At 40.4% G+C, this 20,200-nt stretch overlaps 2 protein-coding genes across 3 annotated transcripts in view; both read right to left on the minus strand.

The window, feature by feature from the left end:
* Positions 1 to 756: 756 nt before the first annotated feature.
* Positions 757 to 11,581, minus strand: LOC120557587 (tripartite motif-containing protein 16-like protein). 2 transcript variants are annotated; one of them, XM_039798076.1, is made up of 7 exons: positions 10,801 to 11,572; positions 8,930 to 9,019; positions 8,604 to 8,813; positions 8,345 to 8,513; positions 8,154 to 8,237; positions 3,867 to 3,935; positions 757 to 1,884 (listed from the first exon to the last, which is right to left on the minus strand). In XM_039798076.1, exons 1-7 carry the CDS (start codon positions 11,296 to 11,298, stop codon positions 1,337 to 1,339), a joined length of 1,668 nt encoding a protein of 555 aa, XP_039654010.1. In that variant the 5' UTR covers positions 11,299 to 11,572; the 3' UTR covers positions 757 to 1,336. The 2 variants fall into 2 exon arrangements, with proteins under 2 accessions (XP_039654010.1, XP_039654011.1); XM_039798077.1 differs by lacking the exon at positions 3,867 to 3,935 and having other exon boundaries at positions 10,801 to 11,581.
* Positions 11,582 to 12,711: 1,130 nt separating this feature from the next.
* Positions 12,712 to 20,200, minus strand: part of strip1 (striatin interacting protein 1) — a 10,386-nt gene continuing 2,897 nt past the window's right edge. Inside the window, 13 exon segments of the mRNA XM_039798078.1 lie at positions 12,712 to 13,932; positions 15,930 to 16,134; positions 16,243 to 16,347; positions 16,473 to 16,539; positions 16,655 to 16,755; positions 16,864 to 16,990; positions 17,400 to 17,497; positions 18,402 to 18,476; positions 18,910 to 18,981; positions 19,100 to 19,163; positions 19,271 to 19,336; positions 19,428 to 19,648; positions 19,940 to 20,122. Coding sequence (XP_039654012.1) covers positions 13,685 to 13,932; positions 15,930 to 16,134; positions 16,243 to 16,347; positions 16,473 to 16,539; positions 16,655 to 16,755; positions 16,864 to 16,990; positions 17,400 to 17,497; positions 18,402 to 18,476; positions 18,910 to 18,981; positions 19,100 to 19,163; positions 19,271 to 19,336; positions 19,428 to 19,648; positions 19,940 to 20,122 — 1,632 coding nt within the window. The 3' untranslated portion in view covers positions 12,712 to 13,684.

Below are 20,200 nucleotides of genomic sequence, written 5' to 3' on the forward strand. Positions count from 1 at the left end.
TCTTCTGATTGGTTATGAATTGAAATTTGAGATTGTGTGACATTAGTTTTGCTCAGGTGGAGGTGCTACTACACAAGGAAACTACAATATATAACTAAAACATATGCCAACTTTTACCTCATATTTGCAAGCTTGTTATCAGTACGGGAGGGCCAGGTACTTTATTATACAGAGACTCACTCTAAAGTTTATTCACTAACAAGCTAGAGACTCCTACACTGCAGAGGTCAAGATGACTTCTTACCTTCCTTTGTGTCCAAACCTTTCTGATTCTCTCTGCTCCATATTTTATATCATTAAAATGAACTCACATATTGTTATGCAAGCTGCCTAATATATGTTCTATGATTAAAATAAACACAGGTTGTGGCTGGTTAGCTCAGTTGGTAGAGTGGGTGCACACATGCAGAGGAGGTTTGTTCCTTGATGCAGAAGGTCCAGGGTTTGAGTCCAACCTGTGATGGTTTCCCTGCATTCTCTGTAGCTACTGCTTGTTTTCAGAATAAAAACACCTGCATGTGTAGCTTCTGTGTAATGAGGTTTTACATAAACTGAAGTATTAAAGTAACATAAAAACAGCAGGCAGACTATGACATGAAAATAATACCAGGTTAAAAAACTATTTAAAAAAAGGTGTTCAACATGTAATTTCATAAAAAAAAACAAATTTTAGATTATATTTTTTGGGCTTTTCCACCTTTTTTAATAGGACAGCTAGGTGAGAGAGAGTGAAGACATGCAGGAAATCATCACAGGTCGGATTGGAACCTTGGACCTCTGTGTCGAGGGATAAACCTCTCAGTATACGTGCACCTGCTCTACCACTGAGCCAACCTGGCCACACAGTAATTTCATTAATTAATCTGTTCAATTGAGTTTGATTTTATGAGAACAAGCTGGTTCTTCAAGTTGTTCCCAAAATGTGGTCCAGGCATCTGCAGAGGTCCTTGAGGTAATCCAAGGGGGCCCCCATAAAACTGATTTTATATATATATATATATATACATATAGTACATAGTTTAAATTCAAAGTTATTTCACAATACAAAAAAAAGCAAAATGAGATTTTGTATGAGGATGGTTATGCTGTTAAATGCTTCCTCTTTCTGCATATTTCTTTTCCTTTGAGGGTACACAAATATGTCATTTTGACATTTCATTCATATAACCAAAAAATCTATCGAGATGTGGCTCCAGAGGGCTCTACTGTGTAATGCAGCTCATTTTAGGGCTACTTTATATTGAGCAACCCCACATGTAGAAGACAACAAAACAATCAAAAGACTACAAATGAGGAGATTCAGTCATGGCCCTGTCTATGGACCTCACAGGTAGTTTTACAGTCTGTCCTGTTTCAAATCACAGATCCTGATGCGACATTTCTCTCCAAGCCAGAAGCCTGGATACAGAGGCTCTGTGAATTTAGCTTCAACCTTGTAAAGAAACGTCATACTGTCTGACACCTCGTAGAATGACAGAGTTCCCTCCTTAAACTTCAGATAAACGCCAAGCCTGCGCTGACTGGGGTATGATGTCAGTTGAATGCTGTCAGCTCTGTGGCTCACAGAGTAGATTGTGGAGCGATCAAGACTCCAGGATTTTGCATTGCCCCCAAAAGCTGACAGTGCAGTACGAGATTTCCTGTCTATTCCTTTGTAGGTGAGGGCGATCTCAGCCTTGTCTCCTTCCACCTCTATCTCATAGTAGCAGCGCTCTGCCTGCAGCCCCTCTCTGCATAGCACCTGCCGTCGGTGGATGAACCTCTCCGGGTGACGAATAGCTTGGCTCTTACATTGGAGAGGGATCATTCTCACCTCTTTGTTTCCCTCATAAATAACCAGGTCCTCGTGAGCTGTGGTGGGGTCCAGGCTGAGGCCACACGCATCTGAGATGATGAAGGAAAACATGTGAAGGTAAAATTAGCACTTTGAAAACAGAGTTGTGGTAGGCCCCATCTATATGCAGTGGTGGAGGAAGTATTCCTTTACTTCAGTAAAAGTATCAATACTACAATGTAGAAAGAGTCCATTGCAAGTAAGTGTTTAGCCTACTTAAGTAAAAGTACAGAGCTATTATCTGCTAAATGTACTTAAAAAGTACTAATTTCGCAGAAAATGTCCCCTGCGACTGATGTATTTATAATAGGCCTATATGACATTATAAGATTGTTGATACTGAAGAGAATACAATTGAAAAATACTGGCCCGAAGAGGAAGATCTGACTCCAATTATCTATACACTCTAATTCCCGCACGTAGGTTAATGAGACTAATGACACCAGAACTCAGGGATCAACACTAACTTGCACTCATTCTCACGCTCAGCAATGCATTGGTTGTTAACAAAGCAGACTTGCTCCCACTAGTGAATTGATGTGCTAAATTACTGTGTGTTTATGGGGTGGGATAGGGGGACAATAATGTCTGTAGATTTTTATGACTTTATGTATCTGTATTGTATACTGTAAATACTTTGTCTGTATTTTATTGCACCATCTACCTGCCCAGGGACTATGGTCGGAAACTAGCAATTTTCTACAACCTGGCACAAGACATCTATTAATGCTTTTTTGTGCACTGTCCCTGTTAAAAAAAATAAATTACAAAGGCGTCCCCCTCCAGCTCACACACACTCACACACACACACAGACACACACACACACACACACAAAGGCGCCACCCCCTGCCGTTCATCCCCACACTGGTACAACAGAGGAGCACCTTCTCTAAGAGGCTTCGACAGCTTCGATGTCGCAGGGAGCGCTGCAAGAAAGCATTCCTACCACAGGCAATAAAACTTTTTAACACTTCATCACTGAGCGTTAGATAAGACTCATAGACATCACAATCACAACTGCACTAAGTGCAACTTGCACAATAGGTTTATCTTCATCTTTATATTAAGTTACTAGTTAAGTAGTTGTACATATTACCAACTTGTATATATTTTAAATAAATATTTGTTCTTGTATTCTATCCTAATATTATTTCATATATATTGTATCCTATTATTTCATGTATATTCTGTATGTGTGCTGTGTGTCTGATATTTTACTGCTGTAACACTGTAATTTCCCATTTTTGGGATCAATAAAAATCTATCCATCCATCCATCCATCCATCTGGTACAGGAAAACAGTTCCTAACAGTCTATTCATTATACAGGGAATACAACTTTAATACTGAAAATAACACATCTAGATTATAGAAATATTTCTACAATACTGATGCAGCAACGTGTAAGTAACATTTTCCTAGTGTAGCTGCTCAAAGTGGAGCAAGTTTAAACTACTTTATATACTGTTTAGTCAGTTTAGGCAGTTTAGTCTACTAGTTCCCAACATAGGGGTTAGGCCCCTCTAAAGGGTAAATCTGAGGGGGCCGTGAGATGATTAATGGGAGATGAAGTAATAAAAAATAAAGTTCTGCAACACGCAATGTGTATGTATTTTTGGATTTTTCTGGAATCTTTGCTTTATTGTGAAATATTGGATAATTTCCCCTCAAAAATAAAAATAAGTTAAGAGAAAAATCACTCATTGGTGGAACAGCTACCAACACATAAACCTCTGAAACTACATACTGCTTCTATTTATTTTTTAAGATTTTTTGGGGGGCATTTTTAGGCCTTTATTGACAGGACAGCTTAAGACAGGAAAGGGGAGAGAGAGGAAGAATGGCATGCTGCAAAGGGCTGCAGGTTGGAATCGACCCCGCAGCCATTGCAGTAAGAACTAAGCCTTTGTACATGGGGCGCACGCTCAACCAGGTGTGCTACCCAGGCGCCCCACATACTGCTTTTTTTTTTTTTTATAAGGGGTTACAAGTTAGTGAGCTGTTAGTCTAGTACATAAGAAGACAAACTCACACTCCAGGAACTCTGCTCTGGTTTTAGGCTCCACGTTCTGTTCAGTCAGAGTGTTAACTCCAGAGAGACCTATGAGATAATTTTAGAGAATCATTAAATGTCACTACTGTAAAACTTTAGCCTTGTCATAGCAGGAAAAGCCTTTATTAATGTTATTAATAACACCTCTGTTTTAACTACTACGATATGTCAAAATATTTCCCTTAAAGTGATGTTTCGGAGTAATTCACCCATGTAATTTGCACCATGACCTCGAGCCAAACACCCACCCACCCACAAGCTTTTTTCACCTGGGTCGAACATTGGGAGAGTTAGCGTAGAGTAGCGTTATCAGCTGAATAGCTTAGCGCAGAGGCTAATGGTCCCACGTTTGTATCTTGTAAGTTACCCCACTAATAATGCCCGAAATGATACCAAACGTCTACAAGTAGTACAAATAGGTTATGCTCTCATAAAACGATGGATTGGAAAGTTTGTAAGTACACCAGAAGTTTATGAACACTTGCCTGCTGGCTTCTGCTCTCTGTTGCTGCTGCTGCTACCTGCAGTTAGACGAGTGCTTAGGGCCGTCTACAAATTACTACACCGAAAAGAGTTACAACAAAAATATTTATTAATTCAATGATTAAATAAGGTAATGTCTCCAAACTTACCTCAATTATTACTTGTCTCCTGCTAGTTATACTACAGCACTTACTTAAAAAAAAAGTTAAATTAAAAAATATTTTTGTTGCATCTCTTTTCGGTGTTGTAATTTGTAGATGTCCCTAAGCACTCGTCTCACAGCAGCAACAACAGCAGAGAGCAGAAGCCAGCAGGCAAGTGTTATTTACATTAACTTCTGGTGTACTTACAAACTTTCCAATCCATCGTTTTATGAGTGCATAACCTATTTGTACTACTTGTAGACAGTGTTGGGAAGGATACTTTCAAAACGTATTTCGTTACAGAATACAGAATACATGCCCACAAATGTAATTTGTAACGTATTCCGTTACGTTACTCAATCCCAATGTTCGACCCAGGTGAAAAAAGCTTCTGGGGGGGTGTTTGGCTCGAGGTCATGGTGCAAAGGACCCTAGGGTGAATTACTCCGAACCATCACTTTAAGTTATATACCGTAGTCAAACTACCCTCCATCATTGATTGGCTGATCGGCACCAGGTGTTGAGAAGCGCTTAATATACACAAAGACTGTGCAATAACTCACACATATCCCAGAGTTATTTTACTCATACAGTGCCTTGCGAAAGTATTCGGCCCCCTTGAACTTTTCGACCTTTTGCCACATTTCAGGCTTCAAACATAAAGATATAAAACTGTAATTTTTTGTGACGAATCAACAACAAGTGGGACACAATAATGAAGTGGAACGAAATTTATTGGATATTTCAAACTTTTTTAAGAAATAAAAAACTGAAAAATTGGGCGTGCAAAATTATTCAGCCCCTTTACTTTCAGTGCAGCAAACTCTCTCCAGAAGTTCAGTGAGGATCTCTGAATAATCCAATGTTGACCTAAATGACTAATGATGATAAATAGAATCCACCTGTGTGTAATCAAGTCTCCGTATAAATGCACCTGCTCTGTGATAGTCTCAGAAGTCCGTGTAAAGCGCAGAGAGCATCATGAAGAACAAGGAACACACCAGGCAGGTCCGAGATACTGTTGTGGAGAAGTTTAAAGCCAGATTTGGATACAAAAAGATTTCCCAAGTTTTAAACATCCCAAGGAGCACTGTGCAAGCGATAATATTGAAATGGAAGGAGTATCAGACCACTGCAAATCTACGAAGACCCGGCCGTCCCTCTAAACTTTCAGCTCATACAATGAGAAGACTGATCAGAGATGCAGCCAAGAGGCCCATGATCACTCTGGATGAACTGCGGAGATCTACAGCTGAGGCGGGAGACTCTGTCCATAGGACAACAATCAGTCGTATACTGCACAAATCTGGCCTTTATGGAAGAGTGGCAAGAAAAAAGCCATTTCTTAAAGATATCCATAAAAAGTATCGTTTAAAGTTTGCCACAAGCCACCTGGGAGACACACCAAACATGTGGAAGAAGGTGCTCTGGTCAGATGAAACCAAAATCGAACTTTTTGGCAACAATGCAAAACGTTATGTTTGGCGTAAAAGCAACACAGCTCATCACCCTGAACACACCATCCCCACTGTCAAACATGGTGGTGGCAGCATCATGGTTTGGGCCTGCTTTTCTTCAGCAGGGACAGGGTAGATGGTTAGAATTGATGGGAAGATGGATGGAGCCAAATACAGGACCATTCTGGAAGAAAACCTGATGGAGTCTGCAAAAGACCTGAGACTGGGACGGAGATTTGTCTTCCAACAAGACAATGATCCAAAACATAAAGCAAAATCTACAATGGAATGGTTCACAAATAAACATATCCAGGTGTTAGAATGGCCAAGTCAAAGTCCAGACCTGAATCCAATCGAGAATCTGTGGAAAGAACTGAAAACTGCTGTTCACAAACGCTCTCCATCCAACCTCACTGAGCTTGAGCTGTTTTGCAAGGAGGAATGGGCAAATATTTCAGTCTCTCGATGTGCAAAACTGATAGAGACATACCCCGGAATTTACAGCTGTAATCGCAGCAAAAGGTGGCGCTGCAAAGTATTAACTGAAGGGGGCTGAATAATTTTGCACACCCAATTTTTCAGTTTTTTGATTTGTTAAAAAGGTTTGAAATATCCAATAAATTTCGTTCCACTTCATGATTGTGTCCCACTTGTTGTTGATTCTTCACAAAAAATTACAGTTTTATATCTTTATGTTTGAAGCCTGAAATGTGGCAAAAGGTCGAAAAGTTCAAGGGGGCCGAATACTTTCGCAAGGCACTGTATATGAGTAAAATAACTCTGTAAGTTAGCACACATACTGTTAAAGTTATGGGTAACCGAAGACACATACTGTATACTATAGCTGAAGTTGACATTATCATTTCCACAATAATACTACTTAAAACCTTTGGAATACATGTAATTTATTAATTTTTGTAATTTATGGTTTAGAGAATTGGTTTTGTGTAATAAATCGTGCTGTTTTATACAATTGTGGTTGGGAGTCTTTGTACGTGGTGCTGTACACCTGAAGCTAATCAGCCAATCAGGATCAAACACATTGAGCCCTTTTAGTAACACAAGAGTATTTTTGCACACAAGTTGTTGCACTTCAGTTTGGGTATTTAAAGGTTTAACTCTCTGGAAGATTTTCTATATTCAACGATTTTACTGAATTTACAAAGTTTAGGTCATTGACTAGTCACAGGTTAAGGCACAACAAGTCCAATATGGCATCACTTCCCCACTAGTCTGGATCAACAACAATTCATGTACCGGACAATTGCCGGGACATCCGTCGCCGCCGGATCTTCCACCAGATGTCCCTCGCCTTGCAAAACTCTGTTGGTTTTGGGAAACTAGGGAGATAGCAAGCTATTCGCTGAAAATGGCAGGTATTGAAGAAAATTTGGATCGTGCAAGAAGGCAGCCTGCTTGGTTCTTTGGGGGAATGATTGTAAAGATTTACAATGAATATGTTCACGGCATTTACTATCTAACTGGGACATTTTTGGGACCAACTGGCAGGGATTTGTTATGGACAAAATACACATGGCAATACACTGATAAGAGCAAATCATGTTTAACCATGTAGCCAGCTAATTTAAATAGGCCATGTTACTGTATTGTGTGAACAGTTGACTTCATTTATTATTTTATTTTTTTTATTTTTGGAGTTTTCTTTTGTGGAGTGCAAATGTTCCACCGAGACAAGTTCCTTCCCAAGACCAATTTTGCAGATACACCGTCGCTGCGAATGGAGCTTAGCGCCGCCAAAAATGATTGTGATTGGATTACAGCGCCGGTAATATCTTTGTATACGTTGAAGGGTAAAGAAAGCTCTTTTTTGGTACAAAGCTTCACCACTAGCTAACACTTGCAGCCCAACATGAGATATAGGTTTCTTCGGAAATACGGAATACTGGAGAGAGTTGGGAGAGTTCATTACACAAGACTACACTGTCACTGTGGTTGAATTGTATATCTTATTCCTTATACTCCTCGATCGAGATTCATTAAATGCTTAAGTCATCAAAGTCTCCAAAACCGTTCTCCTTCCATCTGCTCTCCAATAATTCTCCAACAGGCAGTGTTTCATATGGTGGTCAATTGTTTTAGGCTAATCCACAGAGGAGATTGAAAGACTTGCTCTGAAGTCAAAATAAAATATATTTCTATGTCTAGCAGTTTTAAATACAAACCATGGGACTGTGAGGCTTCCCATCTTTGCTGCACGTCGTCCTCCTCTGTCTCTCCTTCTGATTCCTGCTGCTCTCCAACATTAGCTATATTGAATGAATAGAATAGAGCCAAAATACCATAAAACATGTTTTTTTTAAAGAAAAATATGATTGATGTCAAAATATTTCTACATGTCAACAAAGATACATACCGGTTTGAGAGATTAAGGCAAATTCTTTGTCACAAAATTCCTCCAGTTGCTTCCCAAGATGGTCGACAGCTCTCTTTATAAACTTAAAGGGGAGGAGTGGATCCTCTGAGACCTCGTGGACAAAATGGAGAGGTTCTTTTTCACAGAGGCGCCGCAGGGAGGGGCTTTTCTGTGAAGAGAAACGATTGGGAAAGAGACAAAAAAAATGAAGACATCATCCATCACCACATCCAAGTGAAGTTTATAGTGATAGGATCACCTGCAAGAAATGGACATCGCTGTCGATCTGTGTCAGACGATTCAGCTCAGCATCTCTCTTCCTCATTTCCTCCATCTTCTCAACCTGAGCTGCTGCCTCCTCCTCATGACCTCTGATCAGCTCCCTCACTGACATGTAATGTCTCTGGAGGGAGTCAATGACGCCGGCCAAGACGCTCTCACAGTAGTCCTGTGTTTCTCTTGCCTCCTCCTGTTTTAAACACAAGTTTGTGGGATCAGTTGGGTCCTGTGTCCTTATGTCAGACTCTACATTTGCATTCAGGGACACATGAGTCAATGCAGTATAAAGACACGTGTTCTCCTCACCTGAATCTGAATCTTCCCCATGTTCTCCCATTTCTTTTCTTGTTTCTGGAGAATCTGCCTGGATTTTGTTTGTATGTTCTTCAGCTCCTCCTTCAGTGTGTATTGGATAGAAATATGCATTATTTGTTTAGTTTTGTGAAAATGGTTTTGGCCTTGTCAGTATGATAAAGCTAGTCAGAATGGCATCCTTTTTAAGTGCACAATGTTGTGTGACCTGGTCAGTTTGGGGACCTTTTCTCCACCATAATAAACATTTGATTCATTCAGGTTTTTCTGCAAACTGGCCGTGAAGGTGTATTCAGAGGTAACTGATTACCACCATCTTCCAGAGTGTATTAGGTGTAAGCGGTTGGACTGAAGCGACACTAAATCAGATATAAATTAACTTTTTTTTCAACCAAATTCATTAGGAAATGTATAATTACAGATGATGCAATTGTTTTTTCTAGATGGTGTGGCACAGGATGAACTGCAGTGACACAGATCAGACTCATGGCAGCTCCCTGTTTCAAGGAAGCCCATAGGGGACTTTATTAAAATTTAAATGCAATCTATCAGTAGGCTACTCTCATCAAGGCGGGTCTTCAGTTAGGACGTCACTTCCTCCTTCACCTACCGACCTGGGCTAGCTCATGGGCTAGCTATACCAAAGAATACCGTGCGTTCATCAGGCGTTCATGGACATCGGAAAAACGTTTTTCCGAGTGAAAACGTCACCATTCACGTAACGTCCTGTGGGAATCAGAGGTGGGAAACTCGGGCTGGATTTTGATAACCGAGTTCCCCAGTTGGTGACGCGTTGTTGACAACTGACGTTTGATGGAGGCGACTTTGGTTCACTGAACATATTTTAATGACAATAAACTGTTTATTGTGGACAAATGCCTCTGCCAAGAAACATACACAGACATAACATATTTAAAATTATTCATAAATAGGCCTATGTATAAAAAAACAACACATTATCCGTCTTTTCCCGTTCGTTGTCCTCCAGATAACACAAACAAACACCTGGCGATGTGGTGTTTGGATGCTCGCATAAGAAAACAGCAGCAAATCTTTTGTAATTGTGGCCTCCATGTTTTCACACACCTGATGCTCTGGGCTACGGCCAACCGTTGGTAGCAGTCATGCAAAAAAGTTGTTATGCCAAACGCCAATATAACAGAAGAAGAAGAACGCATCCCGACCATGTGAACGCTGCCAATCAGAAAAACAACGTAACCAGGGGGGCGGTACCTGTTATTCCGAGGTGGCATGAACGCAGCATTATACTGAACTGACTGCATTTTGATTTTGACATGTAAAGGTAATAGACTGGGGGTGCTGTTTTGCTTATATTTGAATATTTTCCACTGTACAGCAGATTAAGTCTTTGAAAACGAAAAGTGAAATGCTGTTTTCATTTTTGCATTATCCACTGTACTTTGACTGTACTGGACTTAAAAATACAGCTTTTCCATTTTTATTTGAATATGGTCATAGAACACCAATACAAGTATGTGAAAATGAAAATGCTAATTGGAATATTGCATTTAAAGTGTAGTTCTTACTCAAATAATATGTGGAAAATTATAATGCTATATTGTGGAATTGCATTTTCAAGTTTACATCATGTTAATAAAGCCCCCAATGGGCGTCCAACACTGTCTGGTCACACAGTGAGAGATCGGATCACAAAACCTTTTCCGAAAGCCTGTTAATTAGTACAACTAACTAACTAAAAAAAAAAGCTATTCTTTTCTTTTTTTAAATTTATTTATTTTTTTACAGATGGTTAAGTCTCGCTGCTGGATTCCTAACTTAAAAAAAAAAAAAAAGAGCCAGAAAGACTACTGCCTGTGCTTCTGTTTGTTTTACTAAAACGTTACCTGTTTCCTCCTCCTTTCCTCCCTCACCGACCCTATGGTGTGTCCACTGTGCTCAGCTTGAGCACACACTGCACATATGATCTGCTCCTCCGTGCAGCAGTAAATATCCAGAGGGCTGCTGTGCCTCACACACAAAGTGCTTCCTGATGATGTTTGTGTTTCAGCACAGCTTCGGGCTCTCTTCGGGGCCTGCTTTGACGCTTCTGAATGCTTCCTCTTCTCACTGGCAGCATCGCGCCTCGCTGTGTCCCAGACCCTCACCTTCACCGAGTCAGCTAGAGGTGTGTTCCTGATCAGCTGTGGTCTGGAGGGAAACTTGTGACCACATTCAGGACAGCTGCGGAGACGGTTCGCCCTCTCGTCACAATCAAAGTGGTCCTGGATGCACTGCATGCAGAACTTGTGTCCGCAGGTAATAGTCGTGGGGTTCCGGAGAACCTCGTCGCATATTGGACAGCAGAGGCGGTTCATCCTCCCAGGGATGTGAGGCTCTGCCATGTCTGAGTGGAGAAAGGCGCGCGGTCAGAAGTTAGGTTTCACTTCTTCCTCAAGTGATGCAGTCTTGAACTATTTGTGTGGTTTCCTGATGTCAGAGTGGAGATGGGTGTGACTAACGTTTGAATTGTTTGTAGAAGGGAAGGACAGAGAGAGCAACAGTGGTGGTGTTGTAGTGCTTTCGAAATGTAATGTGAGGCAGACAGTCCTTTATGGTCAGTGTAACGCTTATCAGTTCAATTTTCTAAGCACAAACGGACATTTTGAAAATTACAAAATTGCGTCTGAGCTCCAATTATTCAATGCTGCTATTCTCTCCCTCGTTCCGCTTAGCTACGCCCCACCCGAAACCACCAGTTGCACCTCTGGCCCCAAAGTCTATCAGTTTTTTTTCTTTTTTTGGTCCATATGCAGTTAATGACCTGCATATTCCGCAAAGTAGAGAATACCATTGCAGTATTGAATAATTGGAGATCAGACGCAATTTTATTAATTTTCAAAATTTCTGATCCTCTGAATAAAAAACAGAAAATTATATACATGGGGCGCACGCTCTTACTGGGTGAGCTAGAGGTCGCCCCAGATACTCTTAAAACTTTTCACATCATCTCTCAGGTAGAGCTGAATATCTAACCATTATCCTTTGTGAGTACCAACCAATATACATTGACAACATCAAAACTGAGAAGTACCAAACGTTAGCATTAAATGCTCTGTGAGAGCTTGTTTACATGTTCTTTGAGGGTGCTTTGCTGCAGGTCCTTCCCCTCTCTCTCTCTCTCTATCATAAAAACCAAAAAAAATTTAAACTGCCTATTTTGCATCTGCAGTTCTTATAGGACTGCATGTGTTAAAACATTAAAAACTGCTGTGACCATTAAGTTTGGTTTGAAAAAAACAACCTGTATATAGAAGACACCAGCTGAGTCAGTTCAAAGTCGTTCACTAGTTACACTATTCCAAGTCCAGATTATATAATATATTTCACCCTAATACGACAGCTGCAAAGTTGCTGAGAGTGCTCTATCACAAACATTTTGTTTCTGTCACACACTGGCAGACTGTTCAGAATCTACATTAAATCTACCTACGCTCATACAGCAATGTTTGACGTCGATAAAAGCCAAGAGACTCATTTTAACAGACTGGAAATCCTCCACGTTTCCTGTCTGTATCTCCACCGCTATCAAAAAAAATGTCAAAAATGTCAAAAGAATAATCTTTTGAAAAAGCAAAGCCACATGAATGACAGTATACTTTTATTACAGTATTTAAGTCCATGTAAAACAAAGACAAAGCCATGATAAATAAGTTTCACAATTTACATGTATTCTTATTTCCTTAACCTTTATAATAAAAACAAAACAACTCAAAATGTAAAAAAAAAAAGACAGGAAACTGGTTCTGTAACTGGAATTGAGCTGTCTGATGATTGAAGTTCAGAAACCACCGATTTAAAAATCAGAAATGTTTCTCTTTTCTTTCACGCAATGAAATCATGTGAACATGTGCAACCACTTCTTCCGCACAAAAAAACCCAACTAATTAAGATACTAATGTGTTACTCTAGGTTAAAAAATAAGATCAAGGCTGTATTGTCATGTCCAGTCAGCCAGCCTGGTGGTCAGTGAAGGTCTGAATGGTTGCCTCCATGGTCCCAGAGTAAAGGTGCGTAGGCAGTACTTAGGGGAGAAACTCAGAATGCAAATGCAATTTAAATCATTTGCAAAATGCAGCACAACAACAAAGAGTAAGTCAAGTCAGACGTTTGTCCCCCTTCAGGTGATTACTATTAAAAAGTAAAACCTGTTTTTATTTGTACACAGTAATTATGACTAAAAAGCCTCAACCTCATTCCTTTTCATCTCTCTGAAGAAGATACACTAGGGAATCTTATATTTATTAACATCCCAAATGTGCTGCCTCAACACCTCTGTTATTCTTAACAGTAAATACATACAATGTATTCCAAATAAATCTCTTTAAAATTAAGAATAAACTTCATGTAGTGGTTCAAGGTAAAACTTACAGGACGTCTTTAGCAGGTAAGAGGCACACAGAGCAAATACCTGTATATGTAAAGGTAGGGGTTGAGTTTAGGTCCACATGTGGAGCAAGATTTAGCACTGAATTATTCGTCAGCTGTTTCATTAAAAAAAAACTGTGGGTGGCATTAGTGTGGGGAAGTCTCCATAGTTCGTCACGTAAACGTAACTGTAACGGGATGATTGAAAATCTACACCTGGGCAACTTTAGAGAGCTAAATCCATCCGTCAGCTTCAGTCTGGACAGAACACCTAACGTACTGCTGAGAGCACTGCTGGTCTGTTGGTCTCTTGTCTGAACTCCTGATTGAAACTTTTGTTGTTGATGAAAGTCGTTTAGATTCTCACTGTAGCAGTTCTTCCCAGGAAATGGGTTTGGAGAAGACCTCTCGTTCCAGCCAAAGGTCGTAATTCATTTGGAAGTCCTCGGGCAGGTCCACCCGCTGTCCCAGGACACTTTGCAGACAGTTGTCCACAGGCAGGAAGTCCGGGTTGCTGTGGCTCTTGTCGTAGCGGCGACTATTGAAGCGCTCGATGTTGGCCCGCAGAGCACACTCCTCGGCCTGGAAGTCCCAGGGACGAGCGTCCAGATCTGCTCCAGGAGAACAAAGAGCAGCTCATATTTAGGACACTTTGGTCTGCTCCGAGTGGAAACACAACTCACTGGGTGTCCCAACAATACTGACCTGAATTTGGGCTGCAACTATTGTATTATTTTCATTACCGATTCATCTGATGTTTATCTTCTCAATTGTTTGTTCTTTAAAATGTTAGAAAATAGTGAAATATTCCATCATAATTTCCTAAACCCAAGCTAAGATATATAGGGCGGCCCCCTCTTAAAGCGGAGACACACCAAGCCGATAATCGGCCGTCGGACAGTCTGGCGAGGTCAGTGACTCGAGTCTGTTCGTGTGTTCCGTGCCCTCGTCCGTCCAAGGGGCCGTCAGCCTTCATTTTGGCCGATTTGACACGTATAATCAGCGGGGCGGGCACTGCCGGCAGTCGGACTCAAATGACCAATCTGATTGGTAGAGTGCTCACCCAGACGGCCCGTTTCTCACTTAAAATGTTTTCAGAAACACGTTTCGGTGAACTATTTTTAGTACAATATGAGATTGTATTCTGAGACCGCCATGACAGTCTGTATTTCCGGAGAAACCAGACCCGCGTGACGCGTTCGTACAATCAGCTGCCGGTTTTTATTTTTGGGGCGACAATACAGATTAGCGCCGCCTGCTGTTATGGAGACGTATTACGTCTCGTCGCTTGGTGTGTTCCGAGGCACTTTTTTGACCAACTCGGGGAGACTGATCAGTCCAACTGCCTTTTCTGCCGAGGGTCGGCCGTCTGGTCAGTGTGTCTGGGCCTTTAGTCAACTAATCGGTTGTATCGGTCCGAGTCGAATTCTTCTGTGTTGAAGAATTTTTTTTTTTTAGTCATGCTGAATCACTTATTTCCTTAATAAGAGCACATATCTGGTTAACAGAACATTTAAGGTGGTGCTTTTGCAACAACAACAAAAGCTGTTTTATTACAGATCTATAATTAAAGCTTTAGTGCGTAACTTTTTTATAATGATGAACGTCCATTCAAGCCATTGCCAAATGATACAAAGCTAATTAAGACTATCGGCTCCACAAAACTCTCTCTGTATTTCTCAGCACGGCTGTTTAGAAATTGGTGTCTCCTGGCGACTTTCTCGCGCAGAAACTCAAGTAAAGATAATGACCTCTTCTGAAGAGTTCATCATGTTTTTTTAAAATCCTCCGTGTCCTCCTTGACTACGTAGCAACAGTATGGAGGAGGGGTGGGAGTGAAGCGCGATCACGGAAGGCTTGTATCATGTGGATCCCCCGACAGAATTGTTGTTAAATCAACTAATCGATTAGTCGACTAAATCAAATGAGTGACGGTCGACTACGAATTTCTTTAGTCGAGGATAGCCCTATATATATATATATATATATATTATATATGATATAAAATAATCATAAAAAAAATATATATATATATATTTTTTTTTTATGATTTTTTTTGGGGCATTTTTAGGCCTTTGACAGGACAGCTGAAGAAATGAAAGGGGAGAGAGAGGGGGGAATGACATGCAGCAAAGGGCCGCAGGTCGGAATCGAACCCGGGCCCGCTGCGTCGAAGGGGTAAATCTCTCTTGCTCTACCAACTGAGCTAACCAGGCGCCCCAAATATATATATATATCTTTCAACAGCTTGTTTTGTTTGATCAACAGTCCAAAGCCCATAGAAAACCAGCAAATGTTCCCATTTAAGAGGCTTTAACCTGTGAATCTTTTGCCATCTTTGTTTAAAAAAAACTAAACAATTATTTTATTATCAGAATAGTTGCTGACAAATTTTCTGTCCGTTGACTATCAATTAACGTTCTAATTGTGTCAACTGGAAATGTCCCGCAAAACAATAACAGACACACACTACAATGCAATGAAAAAATACATTTATCACAGTTTAAACTAGCTCAGCTTTTATTTGGGTCTACTTCCTTCTTCAGGCTAAAGCTTCTATCACCACTGAATGAATACATACTGGCTATTTCTTTGCGTTTCCACTCACCGTTCCCGTAGGCCCAGTCGTCGTTGAGCCGATGTCGGACCTTTTGGTAGATGGCAGACATGGTCTTCATGTTGCTCTTCCTCCACTGACGTCCCAGGTATTTGGTCTGCACTTTAAGCAGCTTGAGGACGTACAGCTGCATCATGGCCTGCTTGACCTTCAGCGCCCTCTTCAGGATGGGAGCGGACTTAAACACTACTAGCATCTGCGAGGGAAAAAATGAGCGTTGAGAGCTTTAACATTATATTTTTCATGCGTGGAAACATGACACGATCCGTCATGATAGATGCTACTTGATGAGTATTGCGCTCACCATTGTTCTGGAGTGCTTCCACTTGGTTAGTTTGTTGAGGATCCTCAGCAGGTTAATACAAGAGAACAGATTCCTCCAGCAAAACTGATTGTTGTCTCCTGCTTCCTGTAAATGACAAAAAATTCCACATAAAAAAAAAAAACTTTTGTTTCTTCCTTTTTTGCATCAGCAGTCAAAGCAGCACTCTGCTTGATCAGATTGCGACAACTATAAAACAACTGAAAACTCACCAAACTCTCTGCAGTTAACTCTGGGAGCTCATGCACCACACAGTGAGGAAAGTCAAGTACTGAAATGCTATTGGGGAAAGAAAATTGAGAGCAGTGAAATAAAGGCAATTTAGGTACACTTCACTATCGTTTATTGCAAATGAGTCATGATTTTAGTTATTTAAAGAGGTCTCTGAAAGTACCTGTTTTTAGCGGTGATGTAAGACATGATGTTCTGGTTAAAGAACTTCAGAATGAGGGGGATGCAGTTGGCAAACACCAGGTGCTGAGCCATGTACTCAAACTATGAGATAAGCACACAAAGACATATTCAGTGAAGAAGGATATTTTTGAATGAGATCAAGAGTTGTTTTTACCCATCTGTGTCTGTGTGTGTGTGTTTCGTCCGTACCTGGTAGATGTGGTTAAGTTTAAAGTGTTTTAGAAGCAGCAGCAGGATGGCAGAGATAGCCTTCACGATGATCTCTTTGTGTCGATTGACATCAACACCAAGTTTCATGCTTTGCAACACTGTGGTCCTGCAGAGTCAGAAATAACACATCAATCAACTATTTAAGTATCTCTGTGATCCTCAGAGAGACATCTACAAAGTCGTTTACTTTGATGTGTGTGGTTTATTCGGGTCAGACAACCTTTCAATTCTTTTATGTTCAGACTGAATTCAAAATATTTCCACACATGCTAACCAGACCCTTGGCTGTACAATGCTGAATTATTCCTTGATGTTGTTACATGCCCTTACTGTGAAAATGTTTTGATAAGAGTCACTCCTGCTGCTGTTTCTTCAAAAGCAGACAGCAGTAATTTCCACTTCAGACATAAATATAATTGTAAAAGTGTTAGAAAAGAAAAGTTAGGATAATGTCCTTGTTTAGAACATAATGTGTAACGCTGTTAAAACCCTTTTAGAGGCACTGCATCACTTACGGCATCTCCTCCGGCAGTACGTCTGCCAGGATGTTGATGGAGTCTGTCTTGGCTTTGGAAGTCGGCGCTGCTGCGAGCAGGATCTTCAGCAGAGCGATCTGACATTCAGAGAGAGACACCATGGAGTCATTTACAGTCTGACATGGAAGCTCATGGCTGCTTCTGTCGATATTTGTGCTATAAAAAACAGTGACTATTAACACATAAAGTGATGATATTGCAGGGGATATAAATCTAATGCTCAAATTGTCTTATTGCCTTAAAACTACCACATTCTGCATTAGAGTTCTAACATTTGTGCTGCTTCTATGGAAATTTAACTTCCTATCGCACAAAAGGTACTTTCAGTGTGTAATATGAACATACTGTACTATTGCCTTATTTCAGAGAGCATTGTTCCATCTATTTTCTGTGTCTTAATTTGCCTAAATACAAGGAACTGAAACACACTGAAATATGCTATAGCCCAGTCTTTTCTGTGCAGGATTATTACAGTATATGCCACAATGCAAAACTATTAGGAAACATTAATCCATGTAAACCATCTGAAAGTGTAAATAATAAATGCTGTGTCAAGCGAATTGTATGATAAGTCATATCCACATTACCACAATGTAGAGCTGGGCAACATATCGATATTTTATCGATACCGTGATATGAGACTAGATATCATCCTAGATTATGGATATCGTAATATGCCATAAGTATTTCTGGTTTTAAAGGCTGCATTACAGTAACGTTATGTCATTTTATGAACTTACCAGACTGTTGTAACTGTTCTATTATTTGCCTTTAGCCACTTAGTCATTATATCCACATTACTGGTGATTATTTATCAAAAATCTCATTGTGTAAAAATGTTGTGAAAGCACCAATAGTCAACACTACAATATCTTTGCGGTATCAATATCGAGGTATTTGGTCAAAAATATCGTGATATTTGATTTTCTCCATATCACCCAGCCCTACCACAATGTATACCTGACACCAATCAGCACTAACCATGTATTGAGGCAAACTGGGCAGAATTCCCTGATAGAGCAGCTCAATGGAGGACATCTCCACATCCTCTTCACCCTGATGAGGAGGAGGGAGAAAACAAGAGACATAAAACACACAAAATATCGTCACCATGGCACCTCAAGACAATTTGGTCTTAAAACTTCTGCTATTCTTAACCAGAAGAAAGAGTAAAGACTTCACCTCATCCTCTAATATGTGAATTCAGTGCATTGTATGGCTTATTCATAAAAAATATAGGAAAGGATGCTAAAAACTTCATAGTGCCAAGATGTTGGAGAGCAAGAGTAGACTGCACTTTCTAGTTCAAAACACTAGATGATGTTGAACATATAACATTTTATATTAATTTGTTATATACTGGTTGAGCCTGTGTACCTGGAGGAATAAATTAAGATATCTCGATAGGGAAGACATCAACTTCAGATGTAATAATAATAATTCTGTCCAGGTAAATAGGTTATATATGTGAATTATTAACGTAACTTACACCAGACAGAGGGGTTTTCTGAAACTCCTCCTCCTTTGCAATCTGTATCTCAGCAATGGAGACGTACTTGTGCTGAAAAAAAGATGAAAACTTGATATTTAAAACTCTGGCAGCACTATTGCTATTTGGAATTCTTAGTATTCACTCAATACTAAGGGTCAATGAAATATAGCAATTAGCAATGCAATACCTGCTTTAAGGTCTTTATGCTCTCATGAATTGGCCTAGGCAAGCCAACAACTGTATTTGTATCACTGCAAGACATGCAAAAGAATAACCTCAGCACACACAATACAGTTAAGAGTATAAAATATTAGTCTTGCGTTACTTTTCATTTAAATTAAGCGAGGAGAAAACGTACTTTCCAAGTGTGTAACCAATAAATTTACTTCTACTTGATTCCAGGAAATTTTCAATGTCCTTTTCCCTGTTGGAGCAAAAACAATAATGTCAACACAAAACATCTGATGGTGTATTTCTTTCTAGATTGTGTACATGAGGAAGGAATCAATAAATACCTGACTTTAGGAGCCCACGGCAGTCCTTTGGGTAAGGACACCCTATCTGATGGAGGGTGAGGAATAGGCGGAGGCATCACCTCGTCCCTCTCTAGAGGGAACGTTTCTGCCTCTATAGAGTTGTCATTGTCATCGTTGTCGTCCTCATCCTCACGAGAGTCGTCAGCCTTGTAAGGATCCTTTTCGTTGAATGCGTCAAGGTTGTCCTGTTTGATTAACGCCTGTGTGAGAAACAAGTAGACAGTGAAGACATGGACATATTGTGAGTGGGGCAACAGGCAGAAAATATAATACCACACTGTAAAAGTGAGACGCCCAATATGTGCACAAGCATAGGCACTTAATGGCTTGGACTGGCAGCATGAAGGCATAACCATTAACAGCAGGTAAGATGTGCATGGTGTACAGGTTATTATATTAATACAAAATACTGACTGAAGAAGCTATCTTTGGGTCGTGTTGCTACCTACAATATGTTTGGTTTGAGAGCAGGGAGCAGCAGTAATGGCTACCTTGTGTTCGCGGCGCGCCCGTTTCTGCTGCTGCTCTATGAGGTCGGATGCAGACGCAGGAGGAGAAGCAGCCCTCATACTGCGAATGACTCGAATGCTGTCCTCTGGGAGAGGGGCAAGACCCATCTCCACACGCTTATGAACCTTTATGCTTTGGAGCTGCTCAAACCCTCCGAGTGTGAACTGAAACAGAAGAGAGGATTTTAATATGTCTCTTAACTTCAGATGTTACTTTTTTGGCGTGTGGGAGCAGTTAATGTG

Source organism: Perca fluviatilis, chromosome 4, assembly GCF_010015445.1.
Source record: "Perca fluviatilis chromosome 4, GENO_Pfluv_1.0, whole genome shotgun sequence".
NCBI classification, from domain to species: domain Eukaryota; kingdom Metazoa; phylum Chordata; class Actinopteri; order Perciformes; family Percidae; genus Perca; species Perca fluviatilis.

What these genes read in the sequence shown, in the direction of transcription:
- LOC120557587 (XM_039798076.1), bottom strand. Translation starts at nt 11,298, where the DNA reads ATGGCAGAGCCTCACATCCCTGGGAGGATGAACCGCCTCTGCTGTCCA. An exon ending in AGGAAAGGAGGAGGAAACAG is followed by an intron (nt 9,020 to 10,800) that starts GTAACGTTTTAG and finishes TACACACTGAAG; the next exon opens with GAGGAGCTGAAGAACATACA. An exon ending in GCGATGTCCATTTCTTGCAG is followed by an intron (nt 8,514 to 8,603) that starts GTGATCCTATCA and finishes TTCTCTTCACAG; the next exon opens with AAAAGCCCCTCCCTGCGGCG.